The 21956-nt window shown below is 44.3% G+C and overlaps 1 protein-coding gene across 2 annotated transcripts in view; it reads right to left on the bottom strand.

Annotated features, from left to right (window-relative positions):
- The window catches only part of gli3 (GLI family zinc finger 3), a 99388-nt gene that overhangs the window by 31035 nt on the left and 46397 nt on the right, over positions 1-21956 (bottom strand). For both annotated transcript variants that reach the window (XM_010788377.1, XM_010788385.1), the window contains exon 4: positions 8698-8803. In XM_010788377.1, the coding sequence (XP_010786679.1) occupies positions 8698-8803 (106 nt within the window). The remainder of the gene's footprint in view (positions 1-8697; positions 8804-21956) is intronic.

Genomic DNA, 21956 nt, shown 5'->3' with positions numbered 1-21956 from the left:
CCCATGGCTGCGAGGAGCGGCCCGGACCCCCCCCTCAATTCAACACGTCACGCTGGGCTGCTGAAATGAGCAACCGCACGGATGGGCCTGAGCAAATCACAAACAATACACAGCGCTACAAGACAGCAGAGACACACTGCTGGAGATGGTTAATCCTTCAGACAGAGATCTGAGGTAGAACAACAGAAAAAAGAAAAGGGGGGAGTGGGAGGGAGAGCTGAGACTCACAGGGAGAAAAACAGAAGCATCAGGTATAAGACACAAAATATATGTTTTCTTCTTGGCACTGAAAATCTCCTTTTCAGAATGAAATCCATCACGTTTTCCTAATACATACTTCTTGTAGAGAGAAAAAGGCAGACCGAAGAAAGGCAAGTGCTGTTGGGAAAGTGAAAAGACACAGCCTACTTTATTCTGGCCATTTCATCCATCTTGTTGGACTAATAAAATGTCATGTGGATTTCCTCGATATTTAATCATGAAGGGGCTGAGTGCGTGGCGGTGCCAAGCTCAGGCTTGATGAAGCTTTGGGAGGCTTAAAACAGACCTGTGTACATTTTTCGATTTACTCAAAGGAGGATGTTTTACAAAACTGATATGAATGAGAGGGAATTCTTAATTAGCCTGCTATGGGAAACTTTATTTTCCCCTTTCTTCAGAAAGGAACAAATGTCCCATCTTTATTGTATATCATTGGATGAACTTTCATTCCTTAAGTAGCAAAGTTACTTTCACAGTGATGTCAAAAAATGATGGACATCTCACATCGTCGTGAGTGACCCTGCAGCTGCGTGCATGACTGCACACATGTATGGACACTAGTTGGGGGGGAGAACTCAAAAAACTGACCGCCTCTCAAAAAGAACGGAAATGTAAGCAACCGATTTCTTTTTGGCTCTCTCCATACAACATTATGAGCTGAAACTACCGCACTATCAGATGTAATGGACGCCACATCTGATAAGAGAGATAACAAGAGGCTGAGAGAATGGAATCGCTTTATGTGATATGAATTAATTAGCATTGGTGGGGTGAGTGTAAAAGGAGTGAAATTCTCTGTGACTTAGGCGATAAACAAATGTTTAAAAAAAAGGGAGGAGAGGAGGTGCGGGGAGGCAATGAACTCATTTCCTCTAACATTAAAACTGTAATTGCTCTAGCCGGACTAAGCATCTTAAACATGTGGGAATATTTTACATTGTTGCATTTAGGTTTCTTAAATCATATAGTGAAGGCTTGACTAGGAAATATGGAGAGAGGGATGAAAGGAAAGGGAGGGACGGAGCGAAGGAGGATGGAAAATGCGGAAAGCTGGAGAGGATTTATGGCCCTGTTCCCCTGGTCTCGTTACTCGCTGTAACTGGCCCCCAGAGTGGGATCGCAGGGTCTGGAGCCCACAGCCCAGAGATCACAGTAATGGAAATTCCACATTTCTACACTGCTACAGCATGCCGTCTGTAGGGTAAAGTAAAAAGCGAAAGACTGACTCCATTCAAAGGGTTGAGCTAAAATGGATAATTCTACATTAAGAGAAAAATATTTCCTTTCTGAAATAAGCAGTCCCACCCATTCACATGAGGCTCGTTTTTAAAATGACTGCCGGTATTTGTGAAGAGAAGCAGACGTCAGGACTGCCTGAGGTTGTGGAGACGATGTGAGGCGGCGGGCTGCCAGCGCTGGGTAATATCTTGACAGTCACTGCCTCTCTCTAATAGCTCCCCGCCAATGAGAGGAGGGTCTTTACAAAGCCAATTAAGAACCAGCACGGATCATAAAAGTGACATCCCGCCACACCCATCGACTAACTTACCACCAAAACCACTAAAGACTTAGCTTTTACTTATGAACGCTTTATGATTGTAATATATTTAACATAAATTAAATGTGGCTCAAGGTTGGTATTGCTGCCAATGCTTGGTTTTAGAGCTGAGAAAACCAGTCTATTAATTCATTCGAATTGATTGACTAAATTGACAGAATTAATCAGCAACTTCTTCTATTATCAATAAATTGTTTGTAATTTTTCAAGCTAAGTTGCAAAAGAAATGGCTGGTTCCCAGTTCTCCAGTTTGAAGATTTACAAATGTTCTTGTTATATATTTTTGTAAAAGGACAATTATTTTTTCTATTTTTAAAAAGCATTATGAAAACGTCACCTTCGGCTCTGGGAAACGAAAGGGTATTTTTCACTATACAATTCTGACACTTTATGGACAGAATGATTAATCAAGTAAAATAATGGGCAGATTAAGTGATAAGGAAAACAATCACAGCCCAATTTAAAATGCATATTATAATTATTTTAACAATAATTGTGAAAACTATGAATTATTAAAGGCCTAAGATGAAAAATGGAGTATAAATAGTAAGAGGGTTACAATTTAAGAATGAAATTGGAAAAGGAATATGTATTTAAATGTCTTATTACAAGAGGGAAATACAGGGTAAATAACCGCAATAAATAAATAAATAATAATAAATACAAAAATACAGTAAATTAATCAACTAATGCTCAAACACGGTCAAGAAAAATATGTATAACGTGTGTGTACATGTGTGAGAGCATGAATGCACAAGCGCTCACACACACACACATTAGCGCGGAGCTGTTGGCACCTGCCTGTTATCTCTTCCCCTCAGACCTGGTTTTCCATTGTGCTCCATGGGAGAGCTACAAATTGAGATCTCAAACATGAAGAGGGGGCAAATGACTCGAGTATAGAAAATCAAATCCACTAATGTGTTACATGGGCAAATTCACAGGCCTCGTATGAGAGATTAATGTATTCCTTTTTTATCTAAATGTACCTTTCTAAAAGACATTTATAACGGGGCCTCAAATTAAATTAAACCAAAGGACTAACACCGCAGAAATGACAAAGAACAGGAAGTATTTGTAGAAAAAATAATCAGATAGGATTTGTATGAATGGAAATGTTATGTAAGGAATCATTTGTAGATTATAAATACTATACATTTGCTTAAGTGTCTATGCCGTTAATACAAAAGAAATGCATGTGATATTTAATAACTGGGAATACGAATAGACACACTGCGGCGGCAGGGTCAGCCTCAGCGTAGGTAATCCTAGCCTGGTAAGTAGAGTTTTGGAACATGTCGGAACAGATCTCCACGGGTAATGACTCAACCTTAAACCTTTACAGGCCTTGTCAAATCTCTGCAGTGCCAAACTCTTTTTTTTCCATCCAACCTGCCGGATCCATCATTCTCAAAATACACAGGTGCCTTCAAAACACCCTGGTCCTGTGTCCAGGCTGTGTAGAAAAAAGACTGCACTCTCCATTTAGGCTTCTGAAACTGCTGTAATACAAAAAAAATAGATATACTTTAACTTCAATCTGCCCACATTTCTGCTTAAGCATTTATCTCCTTTCTCTCTAAATCCTGAAATTGCCTCAGAAGAAAAAAGGGGAGAGATTCTTTCCCCCTCTTCGCACATTTTCACAGAGTGGTGCACAACTTTCTTTCTTCCCTTTTTTTTCTCCAGTGAAAATTGAAGAGGCTTTATGTCAAATACGGCTAAAGCCAGCCTCTCCATATCAAACAACGCAGCACGAAAATTACTGTGGCGATGATAAGGCTGCCAGATAAAGTGGAAGGAGAGCGAGGGGGGAAAAAACTGAAAGGAAGTGACTCTACTCAATTATACTGCAAAATTGGTATGACTGAATATTTTTCATTCAGGTGACTGATAGTATCAGTGAAACTGCAATGCAGATAAATAAAGGAGCCTTCTGTCAAGAATAAACACCATTAATCATGAAGCCAGCTACTGCGTGACCGCCTGTCCCCCCGACTTACTCCATAGAGAAAGTATTAAAGAGGGGGGAGGTTATGGGGCGGGAGTCGGGGGAGGGAGGGAGGCTGGAGGGAAACCAGTGACTGCACCAGAGAGAGGTGACCTATGAAGTCACACAGAATGGGTTTTGGACAGTTGGAGAGCAGGATGAAAAAGTAGCCCTGGTCTCTCTCCCCTGCTTTACTCTGACAGCAGCCATATCTGGACAGAAATGATCAGATACGATTATAAAATAATAATCAATCCTTAACATAATTTATGGCTTCACTTTACTTTCTGTTTAAGTCTAGACGGTATTCAAATGTAATATTAATAGTGAACCGTAAAGCAGCATATGATTTTAATCCTTTTTCAAACAACAGTCATATCACAAATATATATATATAGTTATGAGGTTGACAAAAATGCTAAAAAATGTTGTTGAAGGTATGGCTGAAACTTAAATGTATACTAATAAATGAGGCCTTGAAAGTTCAATCATGAGCAGCCAATGATGAAGCACCCTTACAAAACATGTTTCTTCTGGCTTCTATAAAAGCTTTTGCATTATGTTTTGCTGTGTGTGTGTGTGTGTGTGTGTGTGTGTGTGTGTGTGTGTGTGTGTGTGTGTGTGTGTGTGTGTGTGTGTGTGTGTGTGTGTGTGTGTGTGTGTGTGTGTGTGGTGTTGGTGTGTGTTTGCACAGTGCTCGGCCTCGTCCATCTGGAAAGGGCTGTTGAGATAGATGTGGCTTTTATGCTAAGAAGCAACTCTCCGCTCCTCTATTTCCAGATTGGGCGCTCTTGACAACCTTTATGTAAATGCAAAAACAGGCACATCTACGCAAAAAAAAGAAACCTTCTTTCCGCCAGGCAGAGGACGAGCAAGGGGGAAATGGTGTGTACGGGAAACAGTGTGAAATCGGAGAAGGAACGGTGCCTTCCGAACAATAAAACCGTGCTTCCATGAAAATAAAATGTTTAACAAGGTGATTTTCACACCATTTGAATGTTGGTTGAAGCAACAGGCTCACACAAACTGTTAAGTCAATTTAATCCTTCCTTCGCGTTTCATGATTTCGGAGGCAGAGGTTGTGCTGGCGATTGACAGAGCGTGCAGCAGCAGCGCCCACCCCCCACCCCCGCCCCGAATACCTCCAGAATACCTAACAGTCAGCGCGCAGCTGAACAAACACACTCCTGAATGAAATAACCACACAGGCTGGGAAACACTCCCTCACAGCCCCCCTCGCTGCTCTCTACCTCCACACTGGCAGAAAATACACTCCATGACTTTATCCATGAGTCCCACTGAGAAGTTTTATTTCCAACTTAAACTTTTGTTTGGCATGTTTGAGATGTTGCATTTTTCAAAACGTATTGTAATATTTCAGAATAGAAAACCAGAGTTTAAAAATGCAGTATATTAAAAAATATGCTTGTGTGTAGACAGGATTAGAGACTTTGTATGTCGATGTTTGTATGTTTGTATGTCATTTTCTCAGAAGTTTGGATGCTTCAATTAAAAGTCTATTTAAGAACTTTCTAATATTGTATGTATTACTACAATAATTTAAACATTAATCAACAAACGCCCAGGGCGTTATATTTGCTTTACAACTAAACAAACTCATGTCATTCTCACCAATTCTTTCTTAAATCCACATACGGTAACTGCGCAAAAGGTTGTGAGTCAATTGCTTATCCCTTAAGAATGTTTTGTTGTTTTAGTGGCCCCATTCACAGCACGAGGGCCTGGAGACTCCAGAGTACCCCGATGCTGATAATTGACTTGTGACGAATACCTCTGTTTGTTCTGAGCGGTCTCCTGGTGACCGAGAGCCGGCGCTGAGACGCATGAGAGGGCTGTTTTGTTTTGCTGTGTACCGTGGTCAGGCAATAAAGCTGCTATGAAAGGAGCGGTCTCTTCTCTTGGCCCCGACCTCCCCCCAAACTCCCATTAAGCCAAACCAGCACAATGGTGGTGGCAGAGGGGACCAGAGCTCCCAGGGAGAGCCTGCTCTTCACCAATCAATGTGTTTATTTAAGCAGGAAGCATCTTCTCTGGAGCATGAAGGCCTTTCTCTTTTTGGTAGAGGCTGGAGGTCAGTTGTTCCCATGCTAGGGTTGCAAAGGTAAAAGCTTCAGGTCAGGAGAGACTTTCACTGGTCCTGGATCAGTATAGGACATTTGGTGTCTTAAGTTTGGATAAAAGAAGGAGCGTTGTGTTGTTAGTTGGCTTTGGTTTCATTTTAAACTGTGGCTGTTCAACATTTTTCCATGTGAATATATGAGTTCCTCAGTAAAGCAAGCACCCACAAGAAGGGACCCCCACCCCCCTCCAGACCCTAAGGCTTTAATATTGAATGGCACATTGGTACCTTCCCCACAAGAATTCATAAACTAAACGATTAGCCTCTGTCTGTAATTGCGCTCTCCCTTGCCTAATAGGGGAGGTGAGGCAAAGAAAGAAAAAAACAAAGGACAGTTAATTTGTGATTTCCTCTGCTCATTTGAAGGCAAATTAAGTGTCAAACAGCTAATACGGTGCATATTTCATTTTATGAGCTTTTAATTTAATTCTACCGCCTCATATCGCTGGAGCCCGTTAGGTGCTCTGCTAACACCGGCTCTCGCCTGAAAACAGGGACCATAAATAAACATGTTTCAATTAGGCCCTTCACAGTAATAGGATATGATTCAGTTCATTTGCCACATATGGATGGTGGATGTGTCATTGTGGCGGAGAGGAAACAAGCTGCTGGGCGTTCGCACTGTTTTTCTCCGGCCATGGACGCCCAGTGGTGGCTGGCTGGTGTGCGTGGCGGGGGGAGGCTGGCTGGATTGATGGAACTGCCGCGGGGCCAACCCAACTGTAATTACAGGCCGTAATGAGAGGCTGCATGGGGAAGTACTGCAATAATAGTCCCTGTGTACTTAGGCATATCTTTGAGAGGGCTAATAACGATTAATTCTGCTCACCGAGGAGAACTTGTCTTAAAACAATTCAATATTTCTCCATAAGCCGCCTCCTGTCCCCTCCATTTCCCTGCAGCGACAGCTATACGTTGACTGCCCCTATTTGCTCGAGCCAGCTACAAGCAACGTTGCTCAGCTGAATGCATCACTTTTAAATCCACAGTTATTCGGTCGTAAACTTGCACCAAGTCGAACCAGGAAGTGTAATTAACTCCAATTTGCCATCAGGTGGCTAGACCCAGCTGTAATACAGCAACTGATGAGTGCTGCTTCTCACTGAGGAATTCAGCGCTGCTTTTTTAATCAAGAAAGCAATATTGTTGCTACCCTGCGCACAGACTCAAAAGTAGTTCTGCATTAAACCTGAGCAAGTTTGTTGATAACGTGTGTGACAGTCAGTACACGGATTTGAATAAGGCTGGCCACTAAACAGCTGTCTTATAATCATGACAAATAGTTTCCCTCAGCGTAGTGTGTCATATTAAACAGCTCTATGCTTAATGGCTTGGATAAATAGGCCATAAGTAGCATGGCAGAGCACGGCCGTGTTTTCAGTGACAGCAAACCAAGCGCACAGATAACGCCTGTCCAGACAGAGTGACTGAAGACGCCGGCGCTGTGTAACTTCTCCCCCTTAATTCAATTCCCTCCACCCCCCTCCTTCATTTCTTCCCTCCCCCCCCTAACCTGTGCTCCAGATCGTACCAAAGCACTCCTGACGGATAACAAGCCAGGCTGTTTGTTCGAGCCTATGTTGCCGGCGCGTGTTCTCCCCATTATCTCTGCATAAGCTAAATGCTAAATTATATTTGCCATTTTGTTTGCAGTGACATGGGGCATCAATCACCTCCCTTTTTTATTTATTCGCCTCTCCACCCCCCCTACCCTTTTTTCCCCCCTCTGCTGCAGCCCCTGAGCAGGAGATGAGGGGTTGAGAGGTAGGGTGGGCCGGAGGTGGAGAGGCGGAGGGGGGGGGACATAAAAAATTCATTACGCTTAGTGGCACATCAGCAAGGGAGAGATATGACTCCTGAGGAAGAGAAGGGGGGAGTTGATAATGATGAAGAATATCAAACATAATGCGGCCCAAGTAGCTGCCCCATCCAATTTGTCCTCGTCACGCGGTGATCGCTTCCTCCGTGTCTGAGGGAAGGAAACAAGCACCGCAAGGACGATGAGGCATCTCCTTAAAATACTCTCTATTTGGACGGCAAGAATACAAATGATGGAGAGCGTAAAATAGACAGAAAGAGTGAAAGAGGAAAAGAGTAATGTGTGCATGGGTGGAGTAAAGGAATGCTTTGAAGCTCTCTGCTGACCCGGCCAAGAAGGACTCTAGGGAAATACGAGCTACCTTAATAAGACATATAAATACTTACCGCTCTCTCTTACGAGGCATGACACCATGTTTTACTCTGCTTCATACTTGATAGCCTATACATGCATGTGATTGGCTGAGGCAGGGTGGTTAGCAGTATAGAGTTTGTGTCAGAAACCCATCTGTGTCTGCCAGAGATGGGTAGATGTCAACAGAGGCATTGCTTCCTTCTCTTGACAAGGTTTGATCACTGCTCTTATGAGGATCGCACGCTCCCGGGCTCCCCTCACCCTGCTCTCATTTCCACGTCTCTGACACATGTTCATTTGCGTGTCTCTGACATGCTGATCATGTTGCTCACGTACAGGGCCGTGGCCTTTGATCCTGAAAGGCAAAGAGAGGCGCGCAGCACCCATGAGGAGGATGCTCCGCGCCCACAGGCGGAAGGAAGTTCAGGAGCTTGATTTGTATTGCCATTAGGAGAGTTCGGAGCTCACCAGAGATGTGTGTGATGCCGACGAATCAAATGAGGTTCTCAGGTGGGATCGGCAGCATTGTGGTTGAGTGTGTGTGCGTGAGTGTTTGACCACTTTAAAGGACTTACACATGAAGAGGGGGCACAGGGGAAGGCTCGTAGATGTAACGTCCCTGCGTATGTCTGTCATCGATGGGCACAGGAGGATGGAAGGCAGGGAAGAACTGCGGGGAATCTGTAAAGAATGACAGAGAGAAAGGAAAAAAACATTTTAATTACACATTGCAAGCTCCTTAGTTCCCCTAAAATATATTTTCATGTGAATGTACTCCTTCCTCTGCTAATCTTAATAGCAGCTATAATGAAAGGCAGTGGTTGATGGCTATCTTTCAGCAGACCCACCCAAATGAGACATCATTAAATGCACTCCAACATTTTCGCTGAGGACGTTTTTGTCAATGTCTCGAGGCTGATATAACTCAAAATAAACAGCGATAAGTAACCATAGGAGAAGCAGCCAAATGGCGCGTTTCTCACCGCACCAAGCATAATGTGGTTTTGTACAAAGGATAAGTACAACCAATGAAATTTACAAAACAAGAACAAAAACACCTTTTTCTGTTTCAGTGTTTTGTCACAACTGCCAGTGAGAATCGAGAGGCATCTTGTTTTCTTTCCCTCCAGATAAAACATTAAAACATTTGCATAATATGAGCTTCCAAGCCGTTCTCTATTTTTACCGCTGAAATTGAAAGTGTTGTTCTGCCTCTAGACTGAATCCACATATGCATGTACTCATTTTCTAACTTTTAGTGCAGTCCACACCATAATCAAAAAACTAAAGATGGAATTTCGTGTAACAACCGTGCATCCATTGTTGGACAAGTTGCAACAAGCAAACCATGAGTGGGAATTTTGCAGAAATGCTGCCTACCTTAGGGTCGAGTTGTGAAACTTAAATGGGTTAAAGCTTGTGCGGAAAGACAGAAGGAGCAAATGACTAACCCGCACGAAAGGTTCCACAAAGCAACAAATCACTCCTTTATTCACATGCTATACTCACACATCCCATTGCCAGAACATATGTCACTTTATTGCCTGTTACCGAGCCAGGTTGCGTATCACCACCCGGAGGCAAAGCATGTGTCAACATCTGCATACCTTCACGCAGCAAGTCTCTGAGGCTGCTAGCTATGTGTTTTTTACTTGTAAACATTTGAACGTGTGTGCCAATAGGGCAGATGGCCAAACTGTGGGGTGCCCAACAGCTCTACGAGTGTTGCTCCATGCCAAACGCAGCTGCAGCGCCGGGGCAAAGCAGCAGGTGTTGATCCCGCAGCACCTCTAAGGTCTGCTTACCTCATCACTCACTCATTCATTGGGCTGATCACTGCCAGCTCGGGCCAAAACAGCGACGATTAAGAAGGGATCAATGTGGTGTTGTTTATAATCCTACAGCATTATATGCAAGTCTTCAAGAGGTACTTTGGAGATTTAGTATTGCACTTCCATAAAGTTGGGGGCAACAGAGATGAAAACAGAACTGTCAAGAGTGAAGCAGCGAAGATATCCTGACTTTCAGTCCCCAATGTGGTTCTCTAAGTTCAAAACGAGATACCCGGCTGGTGCAACTTGAGAATTCTTCGGAGGTTTTGGAAAGCTCTCTCCAAAGCCTAGGACAACACTATACAGCTGTTTTTCGCAGGTTAGATAGTGACGAGAAGATTTACTTTGACATGTTGGTGGAGTGCCCCTTTAAATCGAAAACACTGCATAAAAAGAGCAAGGAGATGCCTTATTTTCCTTTCCTTATTCTTGTTTTTATTCCCCAGAAAAGCAGCTTCTTTTTTGAATATATCCCTAACTTGGCATAGTCCTGTCCTTTTATAGTCACGGTTTTTTTTACTTACCCAAGCATGCTCTAACATATCCCTCAAAATAAGAGCACATTCTTAATGTTCTCAATAAGAAAACTTTGAGAATTCATTGGGGGGGTTTCATCCTGTTTTCACAATAGTGGAGATAAGTGGTAAAAGCCTCCTCCGTGCAGCTCTGGCAAGTATCTGACCACTCAGTCTCTGTCTGTTTGATAGTTTCCTCCTGATGACTCAGTATTGGCTTGGCTCACCTCGGCTGATTCCAGAGCTGCTGAAGGAGGGAGGAATGAGAGCTTTCTGGGAAAGAGGGATGGACGAGGGCAGAGTCTGCTGTGTTTACTCTTCACAACTCCGCTCAGAGGCTGTTGGCCCTTGGCTGTCAGAGTCGGAAATGAACCCTCAGGTTTACCGGCGTCTATGTTCTGGGTTCTGGGAGTAAAAGCTTTATGTTCTGTAATCTTACTGATCCTTGCTCACATTGCAGGAACTTTAAACAAACCTCTGTCCTGGTGGGTAATGAGGGATGACTGTAAAGATTACAAAGTGTGAAATCATTTTTAAAGACTCCACCCCTTCACCCCTGCAACACACAACTACATTCCCACATCCGCCACTCCTCATTGAATTACCCAGATCCCCCTATGTTTATGTCTCTGGAGCTCCTCACTCAGCACAGCCCAGTGCCTAGACTGGATCCCTTTTTTTTTTTTGCTCCTTCATCACTCTTTCCTTCCCTCCTTTCTTTCGCTGAGGCCGCATGGCAAACCATTCCGTCAAAGTTTATTTAAATCCATCTCTGAAGTTTACTTTACCATGGCCCAATCTAAATAGAGCCTGCCACCTCTTATACGCCAGTGCAGCTCTCCATTAGCGTGGCAAACAGCCCTGTGTCACTGGAGGGAATGTGTATACAGTCTCAAAGAACAGAGGGCGAAGGAGAGAGGGGGGGGGGGGACTCCATCCTGCAATCCATCTCCAGTGTTTCCTGTAGGGACTCTTTACTGTTTACTCTGGGACTAAATTGCCCCTGCTCTTCTGGATGTTCAAGGGATATTCTAGTCTCTCTAATACAGAATACAGCTGGAGGGCACATAGGAAGCCAACGCACGCGTCACCATTTTTACCTTCCCACTGCGGCCACACACCACAGCAGCACCAGCATTCCTCTGAAAAGTGTAATCATTGCGGTTAACTCCCGGTTGCATTGGGTAGACCACCATTGGCAAAGTAAAAGGGGTTTAAGAAACAATCTCAACCAATAAGACACTGAAGGTCAAGAACACTTGATATTACACTTTGCACACTTTTTTGAGAATATAGAACATTTGTTTCTGGCTCTCCAACAATTGATCAGCTCTTCAGAACTATTCTTGAACATTTTAATGACTCTAACAGAAGTATTAATTTTTGGTTTTAATTTCCACTTTTTTTATTCTTTGAGGAAAGGGGATGGAAGTCATTAAGACATGATTACAAATGAGTCTTAATGAAAGGGCAATTAGAGGCAAACTTTGACCAGGCTCATTAATTCATATTCTACACAAACACACCGTGCTCAGGACCAAAAGCCAGCTTCCCCTTCATTAAAGAGAGGATGGTAATTGCCTTGTCCTTTATTGGACACTTGAATAATTTCAAAAGGAGGGGGAGGACAAGGGGAGGATAAAGCCTAAAGCACATCATTTGCAATATCCTTATTGGTTAATCTCCTTTCATAATGGCAGTTTTACCACAAAGGATCTTCACTGTGCTTTGGAACGCTTGTGATGTGATACTTTAGGAGGATTTGAGCTGTCACTCACTATTCTGATTTGGGTTTTGATAATACACAAACAATTTCTCATCTTCTTCTTTTGTTGTCAACTCAGCATTGTGAGTTTATTGTCTTGACTGCTAAACCTGGGCTCCTCCTCTCCTCTGGCGAGGGTTCAGTGACTCCGCTCTAACAGAGTGTCACCCCGAAACGCTCTTCCATAAACACAGCACTTCTCATCGACGCTCCGCTGCGAGAGCACAAAGAGCCAGTGACAGATTGTCATAAGCGACTAAGGCGGAGTGAGAAAAGGGCTGCTGGGGCCTGCTCCAGAGGTTTGTGAATTGCTAATGTGGAACATATGAAGCCTGTGCCGGGGCTGTGACTGCCAGATTTCATTATGCCACCTCTCTCTCCGCTCATGATCTCACTGTTCAGGAACGCTCGTCTGCAGCGAGGCCCGCACTTATCCCAAAACTCTGCAGCAATACGCAGAGCGTACGTTAGATGCTCCAGACTTTATGTTGTTTGCAAGCGCATTTAAGAGAAACTCAGGTTGTTCCTCTCCGGGAGTGAAAACAATATCACTTCAATTACTCTCTGTGTAAAGAAGCAGGATACTTTTTTTGTGGTGTTTTTACCGACGCCTGGAGGTTTCACATTGAGAAGCTGTAAGTGGTGGTCTCCAACTATCATACCCAAATGTAGATTTAGCATCAGCACACATTGTCCATGAGTTGTAAGCAGCTCTACTCAAATGTCCTAAATTGTTTGTATATTTTTCATTGGCATTGTGACAACACTGGGGTTGTCCAATGTTTGGTGTGTGTGTGTGTGTGTGTGTGTGTGTGTGTGTGGGTTGTGTTTCAGAGTGCCTGTAGGCGGAGTGAAGGACAGGGTCATCAGAGGAGATGGGGCACACCTGTGTCACCTGGCTCATCTGCATTTAAGAGGGCTGCATGCTTTGACCTTTTGGTTACCATGCCACATGCCAGGGACAGCTTGCCACATTTCCACAGCTTTTTTATGTTTATTTTAAATCAGTTTGGCCAATTACATTTAATTAGGTTGAGTTTTGTGTGAACTTCCTCTTGTTACAAGAACAGCCTCAAAAAGTAAACATTTCTTCCTATCCTGTTTATCATCTTTTAACCTCTCAGATTCATCTTTTCAACCATTTGAGGGCTCACATCCATGCGATTGGAATATCTGATGTTTTTCTCAAACATTGACTTCTAGAATCAGGTTTTGATATCAGTAAATCATTACTGGACGCAGTATTTTATACCAAAACATTGGAGGGATTATTTGTTCCCTAAATACAGATCTAAGTGAGTATGATCTTTAAGTATGTGTCTGTACTCAATGATCGTAAAAAAAGAATGTCCGCCAAAATATGATACTGAACTTCCTAAAACTATCCGGATGTGAAGAGAAGGAGAACTTTAGACTTTCATTAGAAGTATTTTGGACGCCGGCTCTCTTGTGAAGCCAAATTTCCTCTCTGAACAAACCCTTCACACCCCGTCTCTCATCATGTTTGCTTACACTGAGACCTCAAGCTGTTTGGACATGTAAATAACACTTTCGGAGACTGTTTAGCTAAGCTCAATGGGAGTTGCTGTTGACTTTTGGAGCGCTTTGCTTTAATTACGGGTCCCAGATTGTTTCAGGTCTAATGGCCTAATTACCGCTGTATAAATTAGCCTAATGTTCTTGCTGTGCAGAGCTTTCTTTACTGTACGCGATGCTCGGGTGCTAGAACAGAGAATGCTTTCATTCAACAATGAGAAATAATAAGACGGGGGAAGAAAAACTAAAGCAGAGAGGTTAAATAACAGACGTGTGTGAAGTGTTGCCTTGCCAATCTCTCTGCCATTCATCATAAACGCAAGGCTGGCAGATCACACTCTGCCCTTCCTCTGTAAATCAATAGAATTTTTTTTCTTCTGCTGTGTTCTCTGTTTTCATTCTCTCTGTCTCTCTTGCTCAATTGCACTCAAACTCAAACACTTTCTGTGGGTAAATGTAATTAACATGGTGGAAAAGAAAAACAGAAGAAGAGATAGTGAGTGGTTGAAAAAAACCGTCAGCTATGCTCCATAAACAGGCTCTTTCTTCAGCTATACATTCCAATGCTACTCACTGTCGGGAGTAATTTGTTTGTCTAGACTGAACAAGTCGGCAAATGCCCATCCTCTCTCTTCATGGTTCTACAAGTCTATACATATATGCACAGTGATTTTGTTTAAGCTATCTTGTTATATGTTATCTCTTTGTGTCAATATATGCAAAGTCAAGTTCAGGATAATTTTTCATTTTATCCAAACTCTCTTCTTACAGTACAGCAGCATCCATTTTCAACCCACTCCCTCCTCCATAAGTCACACAAATACCTTAATGGAACTCCGGCATCTGCAAGACATTTACTAAGCCGAGTCAATCTTAACAAATTGCACGCTAGCAAGAGGACCTTTTCCCTGCTTCAGAGTGGAGCTAAGCACGCACACTGCTCTTCCAGGGGCCCCCAGCACCCTCCAGACCCCAGCTTGGCCCGTTCCCCCCCACCCCCCCCCTTTCCCAGCTCCCTGTATCCCAGTGTGGATCAGGGAGTGAAGGTTATTTCACGAGGCCTCTGCGGAGCGCCAATCTATCTCCTACNCGACACCTCTCCCCCCCGCCGCCCTCCCCCGATATCGACGGGAACGGTCTTGTATACAGTGCAATAACGGACAATGCCCCTCGGTCCACGCCATAGTGGGGGGCCTCCCGTCCACCTTGTCCTACGACTCCTCGTTGCGGCGTCGTTCCATCGACGCCGCAACACAAGACGAACGGAGATTCGACACTAAAGAATATAGAGAACATTTTAGGTGCCACCCATCTTTTGATGCCTCTCTCTCATCTACTCTCTGATTTCTGACGAGCCCCACGGGTTGTCGAGATGCTCACAGACGAAGTACAGATATGCGCTCGACGTCGCGCCGTAGCGTCCGTCGCGTCTAAGGCAACTAAGACACTTCGTATTGGGGAAGTGAGGGACTAGGTGTGCCCTATAGAGCGCTCCAGACGCTATCGGACCCATGTAGTGACCCTCCTCAGTCACCCCCTGCGCCCCGTTGTCTCCGATACGTCTGCTACTCGCCCCGCGTGACGCACCCCTCTACCGATCAATCATCGCACGTAATCGGGTGAGACTCGTCTCGCGTTCTGTATAGAGTACACGTTCATGGCAGTCGTACACACAATACTAAACCTGAACGCTCTAGAAATCTAACTTGTTGAAACCGATAATCGCATCTACGCGCCTCTGAGCGTAGAATCACATATATAGACTCTGACGCAAGTATCCTCCCTCCTCCTGTCAGCCCACTTATCACTTATTGACCTTGACGACGGTCAGGGGCGTTGCACCAAAGATTCAAGTTTTGCTCTATGGGCCGACACGTTGAAACCTAGAGGAAGAAGAGGCCCAAAGACTGGGGGGGGAGGGGCGACTGGGAGAGGGTTGCTTGCCAGTGTGAGCAAAAAAGCGTCCAATCTATCACGCTCTTCAAAATGAGAACTACAACACCTCACGGGGAAATTTGTTTTGTGACGTGTTTTCTCGTTCTTACGGAATAAAATGAAAGGAATAAGAACAAAAAAAGGGTCTTTCGTCGAAGAAAAAAGCTAGTTAGATTAACCGTATCAGACAGGAAAATATAGGGTGCAAAAAAATGAATGGTTCGTACGAGATTTATAGGGAGTTTTATTCCGTGTAACTTACCAAAGTTATTCTTTTGAAACTCTTAAGTAACCCCCCAAAGTAGAACAAATATTGTTATCAGCCTCTATTCTACCATTTACTTCGAGGAGGCACGTCGAACCGGTTCATACGACTTTCAGAGACAGACAAAACTATCATGAGACACTGAGGCATAATCGGAGTGGGCCGACTAAGGTCTCGAGCGACTCCCCCCTCCTTAGACCCTTGCTCCTACCTGCTCCCGCCAGGACTACACAAATGAGAGTGTTTAGGCGAGTCTCGATGACTATGTACGTGTTTTATATCTCTATAGTTCTTCTTTACTGGAGTCCAAATGGGCCGCAGATACGAGACCCAAGACCTCATATTCGAAATACATAGACATTAGAATCGAATGACAGAACGATGAACGTCCTTAATTGTTAGACAGGACCACCCATCTCCCTACGACATTTCTAATGTTCACCCTTAGTAGAAGATTCTTTCTAGGTGGGAAGTGGACGTGGTTTATAAGGGTTAGCGGTGAGGGAGTCAACTAGATGGCTAGGGGGGATACAAATACAGAGACCTCGAGGAGTGAGCGTGTCGGGTCAACGGATTTTCTGAGGCCTAGGGAAAATATAAAAAAACGAGGAGTAGTGGAGGAGGAAGGGATGAAAGAAGCGACTCCGCGTACCTTTGTATAAGGGCAGGTCAAATAAATTTAGTAGAGACTTTCAAATGAAATGTAGCCGTTAGATCTTATCTCGACGTGTAGAATATGCGGGTCACGTCGAGAGGTAATCCACCGTTTGGGTCCCCATCCCACCCTCCAGCCTCCTCTCCCCGACCCAGCTGGGAAGAGATTTACACAGCAGTTTAGTAGCTGGAACACTGTGCTACACCTTTTTTCCCCGACTCTCTCTTTATCTCCCACATTGGTCTATCTCCTCCTCTCCAAACATTGATACCTCTCGGAGAGAAGGGAGTTGATTTAAACCTCAGGTTGACTCACCGGGACTTTGCTACATTTACTTTGCTTCAACTCCCCCCTGTGTGATTTACTCAAATACAAGGCTGCTTTAAGGTTCGATCTTTTTTGATATCTTTATTTAGGAATTGGGGTCAGAAAAAATGTGTTCTGACAAAAAATGTTTTAAGGAGTCCTTTAAATGCCTGCATCATAAATGTGTGATACATTAGTTGGATTTACCGTGACATCTATATATGAGCCAAGGCCATATCAGTGACAGTGTTCATGATTGCCACAGCTGTATCAGGCTACCCAGTGACAGACTGACCCTCTATAGCCCTGTGTCAGCGCCCCTCCCAATGCAGGTGATTCTGAAACTGCATGTGGCTGTGTGATAGTGACTGTGAGGCTAATATACCTGCATATAACAATAACACCCTGGGCTGGACACTGCTATTGAAAAATTCTCAATTTTGAATCATACTGAGAGGCCAGTGACCAAAACCCGGTCTTATTGTAATGTTAACAAAAATTCCATGTAGCTATTGTTTTCAATTCAGATCATGCGCTATGAATATCAAGTTGCAGAGACTTTAATCTTGGTTACGAGTGGTAATCCATCACAGTGAGCGTTTTGTCACCTTTATTTATTTTCGGTCAAAATGGTGTATTATCGCATGGTAATGTGGTTAAAAGAAAGGGCCAGTCTCAAAATTCCCCTCAGTGGTGCAATCAAGTGCATGCCATTTTTCATGGTGAACTGCCAAAGAGGCAACGCAATAGTTATATATGTTGCAAAAACATTTAAAATGTTGTATTTTTCATTTCTTCTCTTGCCATTTGGGATCCTCAGACTTAGGAATACTTTGAGTATATAATGGTTCTCAAGCGAGTTGTTTTTTTCACATGTGTTCAAATAAGTGGAAACCAGTGGCTGCCACGGAAGGTGGGAAATCAATCAATGAACATATTGTATTCTTTGGAAAATCATGCATACGTGATTTTACAAGCCCAACATCCAAAACCACTAGTGCAATCCTTTAATATGTTTTACATTCAAATGGTAATTCCCCCTGTACTGTAAGTCTATTCCTCTATTTTCCACTGAAACCAATATAACCATTAAACAACGTCTGTGTAGGCCTCTAGAGGTACGTGGCCATTATTTGGGCTAATGGAGGAAACTGTGTGTCACAGAGCAAAGACAAAGCCCAGTGTCACAGCAATCAGACAAATGGCTGCTGGGCGCTGCAGGGCCAGACAGGGGTCGACGCTTCTGGACCAATTAGATCTTATAAGTGCAACAACAGCTGGAACTCTCTGATTCTCCCCCTTTCCCACTCTCTTTGCGTTGCTGTCACCTTACCCTCTCTTTCACCCTCTCTCACTCTTGCATCGTCGTCCTAATTCTTCCAGTTAATCCTGCTCGCTGTCTATCTCTTTTTATTTGCCTCTCTCATTATTCAAAGCGCATCCTCCTGATCTCTCCCCTTTCCCTCCTCGCAGCATCCCAAAGACAAGGACAAACTTGTAATCCATTTACTGCACCCCTGTCAACAGATTCCACCCAAATAATCCTGAAAGACTTACAACCAGGCCTAGGTACTGTCAAGGGAAGGGGAGCAAATAGGAGGCAGAATGCACAGGGGACAGCAGCGAGAGCCATGGAGAAAGAGGGAAGAGAGAGGGAAATGTACAAGGGAAGTGGAGCAGTGAGGACACAGACGGAGGGAACTTGTGTCACAGTGATTTGGGTCTTTGTCACGCAGGTGGCGCCCAGGGGTTCCCTCAGCCTGGGCACAGAGACAAACTGGGGCCCATGTAAACCTTAAAGAGGATTAACCCTGCCGGAGCGCTTTAATGAGACCTGAAAGTGGCGGGCACCGGAGAGCCCCACTGATTGAGCCGCGCTCCAGTCGGCTCCCAACGGTCCGCCGGCCCAGCAGCGCTGCTACAGCCCCGTGGCCTACAGCTGCCCGCTCACACTGAGCCACATCAAAGCAGCCTGTCTGGGAGAACCCCGAGACAGGAGGGGAGGCGGGTGGGCATGAGGGAGAGAGTGAGTGAAGGAGATGTGGGAGGAGGAGGGAGATGAGGGTGCCTGGATGGAGGAATCCCTTATCTCCTCCTGAGAGGATGATGCTCTGTGGTGCGAGATTGTCTGGAGCTGCCACCTGTCCCAGGCATCTTTAAAGGCAACACTAAAGCCTGTGATGGGCCTGACCTCCTTGAGCTCCCATTCTTTTATGTCTCTCTTCATTTTATGCTTTGTTACACCCCCTCCTTCTTCTTCTTCTTCTCCACTTTCCTCTCATTCTTACCCCTCTGCCTCACATATACCCTCAGACTCAGCCTCTCTCTCTCTCTCTTTTCTCCAGTGATATCTTACATTTCACCAGGCTGCTGGAAACATTTTAATTACACTGTGTTCATCAGCCTCCTCTTCGTGTAGAACAATATATACTCGCGACCCTACAGAGACAAGAGCAAGATACGGGTTGTTGGCTGAAGGGATAAGGGTGCTTATCTTTGCCACTATGTGAGAGGAATGCAAATACAAAAAGGAGCGATGAGATTCGGATATACGAGAAGCAAACATGAAAAAAGGCATGAAATAACTTTGATTCCTCCGGAGCACACAGAGGTGATTATCCTACTGGAGACTACAGGGTAACTTAAAGAGGAGAGAAAAAGCTCATGGAGCCCCATAAGCATTTTGTCAACTTAATGTCATTGTTGGCTGAAGTTGATTCTCCTTTTGAATGAACAAGATGCAGCAAATCTTCATTTTAATTCCCACAACATCAGCAAAGTGCTATTGTTTCTGTTTGCCTCTGTGACTTGACTGATTAACCAAACTCATTTTAAAAGGAAGTAAAACACTCTGACAGATGTTGTGACGATGATACCAAGAAATGCTGAGTGTTCTTCTTTGAACATCTTAAGTTCTCTAGAAATTCTTCTTAGCCCCTTCACATTTAATCTTGTCATTGTTAATAAGAACTGGCATTATTCAGAGATATTCTGTTCACACGGATCAGCTTTGTGGCAAGAGCACCACATGACCCTAAGATGGTATGAAAGTGCATTCTCGCAGCACTTCAAACTCTGCTTAACCCCCGTAAATCATCATGCGCTACAAAGGGGCACATGCATGAGGATATGGCCTATCGTACAGACTGAGATGCCTCTAATAAGCTGTATAAAAGGGGATCATCTGATTATCCCTGGTGCGCTGGGCCAAGGGGCCACAGCAGAGCGCTGGCCCATGTTGTTCTTTCTTGATGAAAGGAGGTGGGTGGAAGGGATCCCTCTCCATTGCCTGCAGTGTGCCCGAGGCTTCTCTGTGCCGGCACACCTCTGGGGGACTACATCATGCCACCACGCTCAAAAAGCCAATATTGAAACAATCACAAAGACAAACACTTACCCTTGAAACAGGCGCGTGTCTTCTCACCCTAGGCTCTCTTCTGTACTCCCCAGTTCTTTTGGGGGAGGTTGTTTGAACTTATATCCAAGCTAGCACTTGTCATGTTTTAACCAACAAGAAGCCAGAAAGTTTGTTCTTTCAGAGTGCTATGTTGTAACTTTTTTCCACCTTCACACATGCTTTATAATTGCTCTTTTTTTATTCTATTTTCCACTCCCGCTCCATCAAGACATATGGAAAGGTCCCGTGCAGTCCATATGAACTGAAAGACCGAGCACTGTAATTAACTGTGGAGAGTAGAGAGGCCATTGTTGTGCGGATCACGTTCAGATTGGTGACAGCTAGCTCATTCAGTTCAGTGGTCAGCTGCATTTTGATATTGAGGCAGACAGACTGACGCCAGGGCAGCGGCTGGCGTGTTACGACCCAGTAGACCTGAGATCAGCCCAGCACAGCAGTTTAGAGTTTAACCCCTGTGACTGGACACCCACCACCCCCACCACATCATAAAACCCCGGGACGGGTTTTTACGCCATGGCTCAGTGTTACTGCTAGCTTTCCCAGAACACAGGGCCACTATGATCCAGGTACTAGTCACCTTTGCACAGGCTCAGAGAGCAGGGTTACTGAGAGACATGTAAAGGAATCCTTCAGCCAAGAGATCCATACTTTCACTGCCTTAAGCTTAGCAGGCATGGTTTCTGAGATCAGTCAAGGACAGCAAGGCTTTGGTGTGGGGATTAGGCCCTGGCAGCAAAATCTGCGCTTGATTTCTTTTAAGAAGCTAACCTAAAGACTATTAGACTGATAGGCAGCCATCACAGCCTGGATACACGTTTAAAAGGGTGTCTCTGCTACTATTAATGACCTACTGTATAACTGTGGTGTGGGGAGACTGTATCACAAATACAGTAGTGCCACAAAACTTAGGTCACTTCCCCGCCAATATACTTATGAATTGTCTTTAAAGCTTGGTAAATGTACTTTCCTCCAGTTGCCATTGTTTCACTAAACATTCTCGGGGTGTTTCTGTACAGTTTTAACATTTGCAAGAGAGCTATTGAAAAGGATGTGCTTTAAGTCCCTCCATGGATGTGTTTAGTCTGGCAAAGAAGGGCAAGTGTTTAAGAAAGAGACACTTTAAAGAAGAAGATCCCCTCGGAGGAAGCAAATGTTGCTTTGCCAGCAAGTGGGCTCACTGTTGCTGCAAGACCACTGACCGGCTAATCAGCATACAATGTAAACAGATGTCGGCGCTGCGCATCCCATTCACACTTCTACACAATTAAGATCTTTAAAAAAAACGACTTCTCCCTCATTAATCCACATCTCAATCCTTTCTTCTTATCCCACAGCAAAGCCCCATGTATTAGTGTTGTGGTAAGAAGGATGTGGACTCTTATCCAATGTTTGCCCAAGAAAAGCGGCTAAGACTCAGGCATCACCACAATTAGCTAATGCTAACAATAGGGGCGATGTTTCCTCAGTGCCTCTTCCTTTTTACACTGAAGTGGGTGTGTAAACACAGTCTTAGGCCTCGAACGTATGAGGAGTGGGAGATCACAAGTCTGGGTGAATAGAAAAGATTTACCCGAGCACAGGCCCATGAAGATAAACCCCCCCCCCCC

Source organism: Notothenia coriiceps, unplaced genomic scaffold, assembly GCF_000735185.1.
Source record: "Notothenia coriiceps isolate Sejong01 unplaced genomic scaffold, NC01 NC01_scaffold00001364, whole genome shotgun sequence".
Taxonomy (NCBI): Eukaryota; Metazoa; Chordata; class Actinopteri; order Perciformes; family Nototheniidae; genus Notothenia; species Notothenia coriiceps.
The sequence above is the reverse complement of the archived record's forward strand: the minus strand, read 5'-3'. Positions and strand labels throughout refer to the sequence as shown.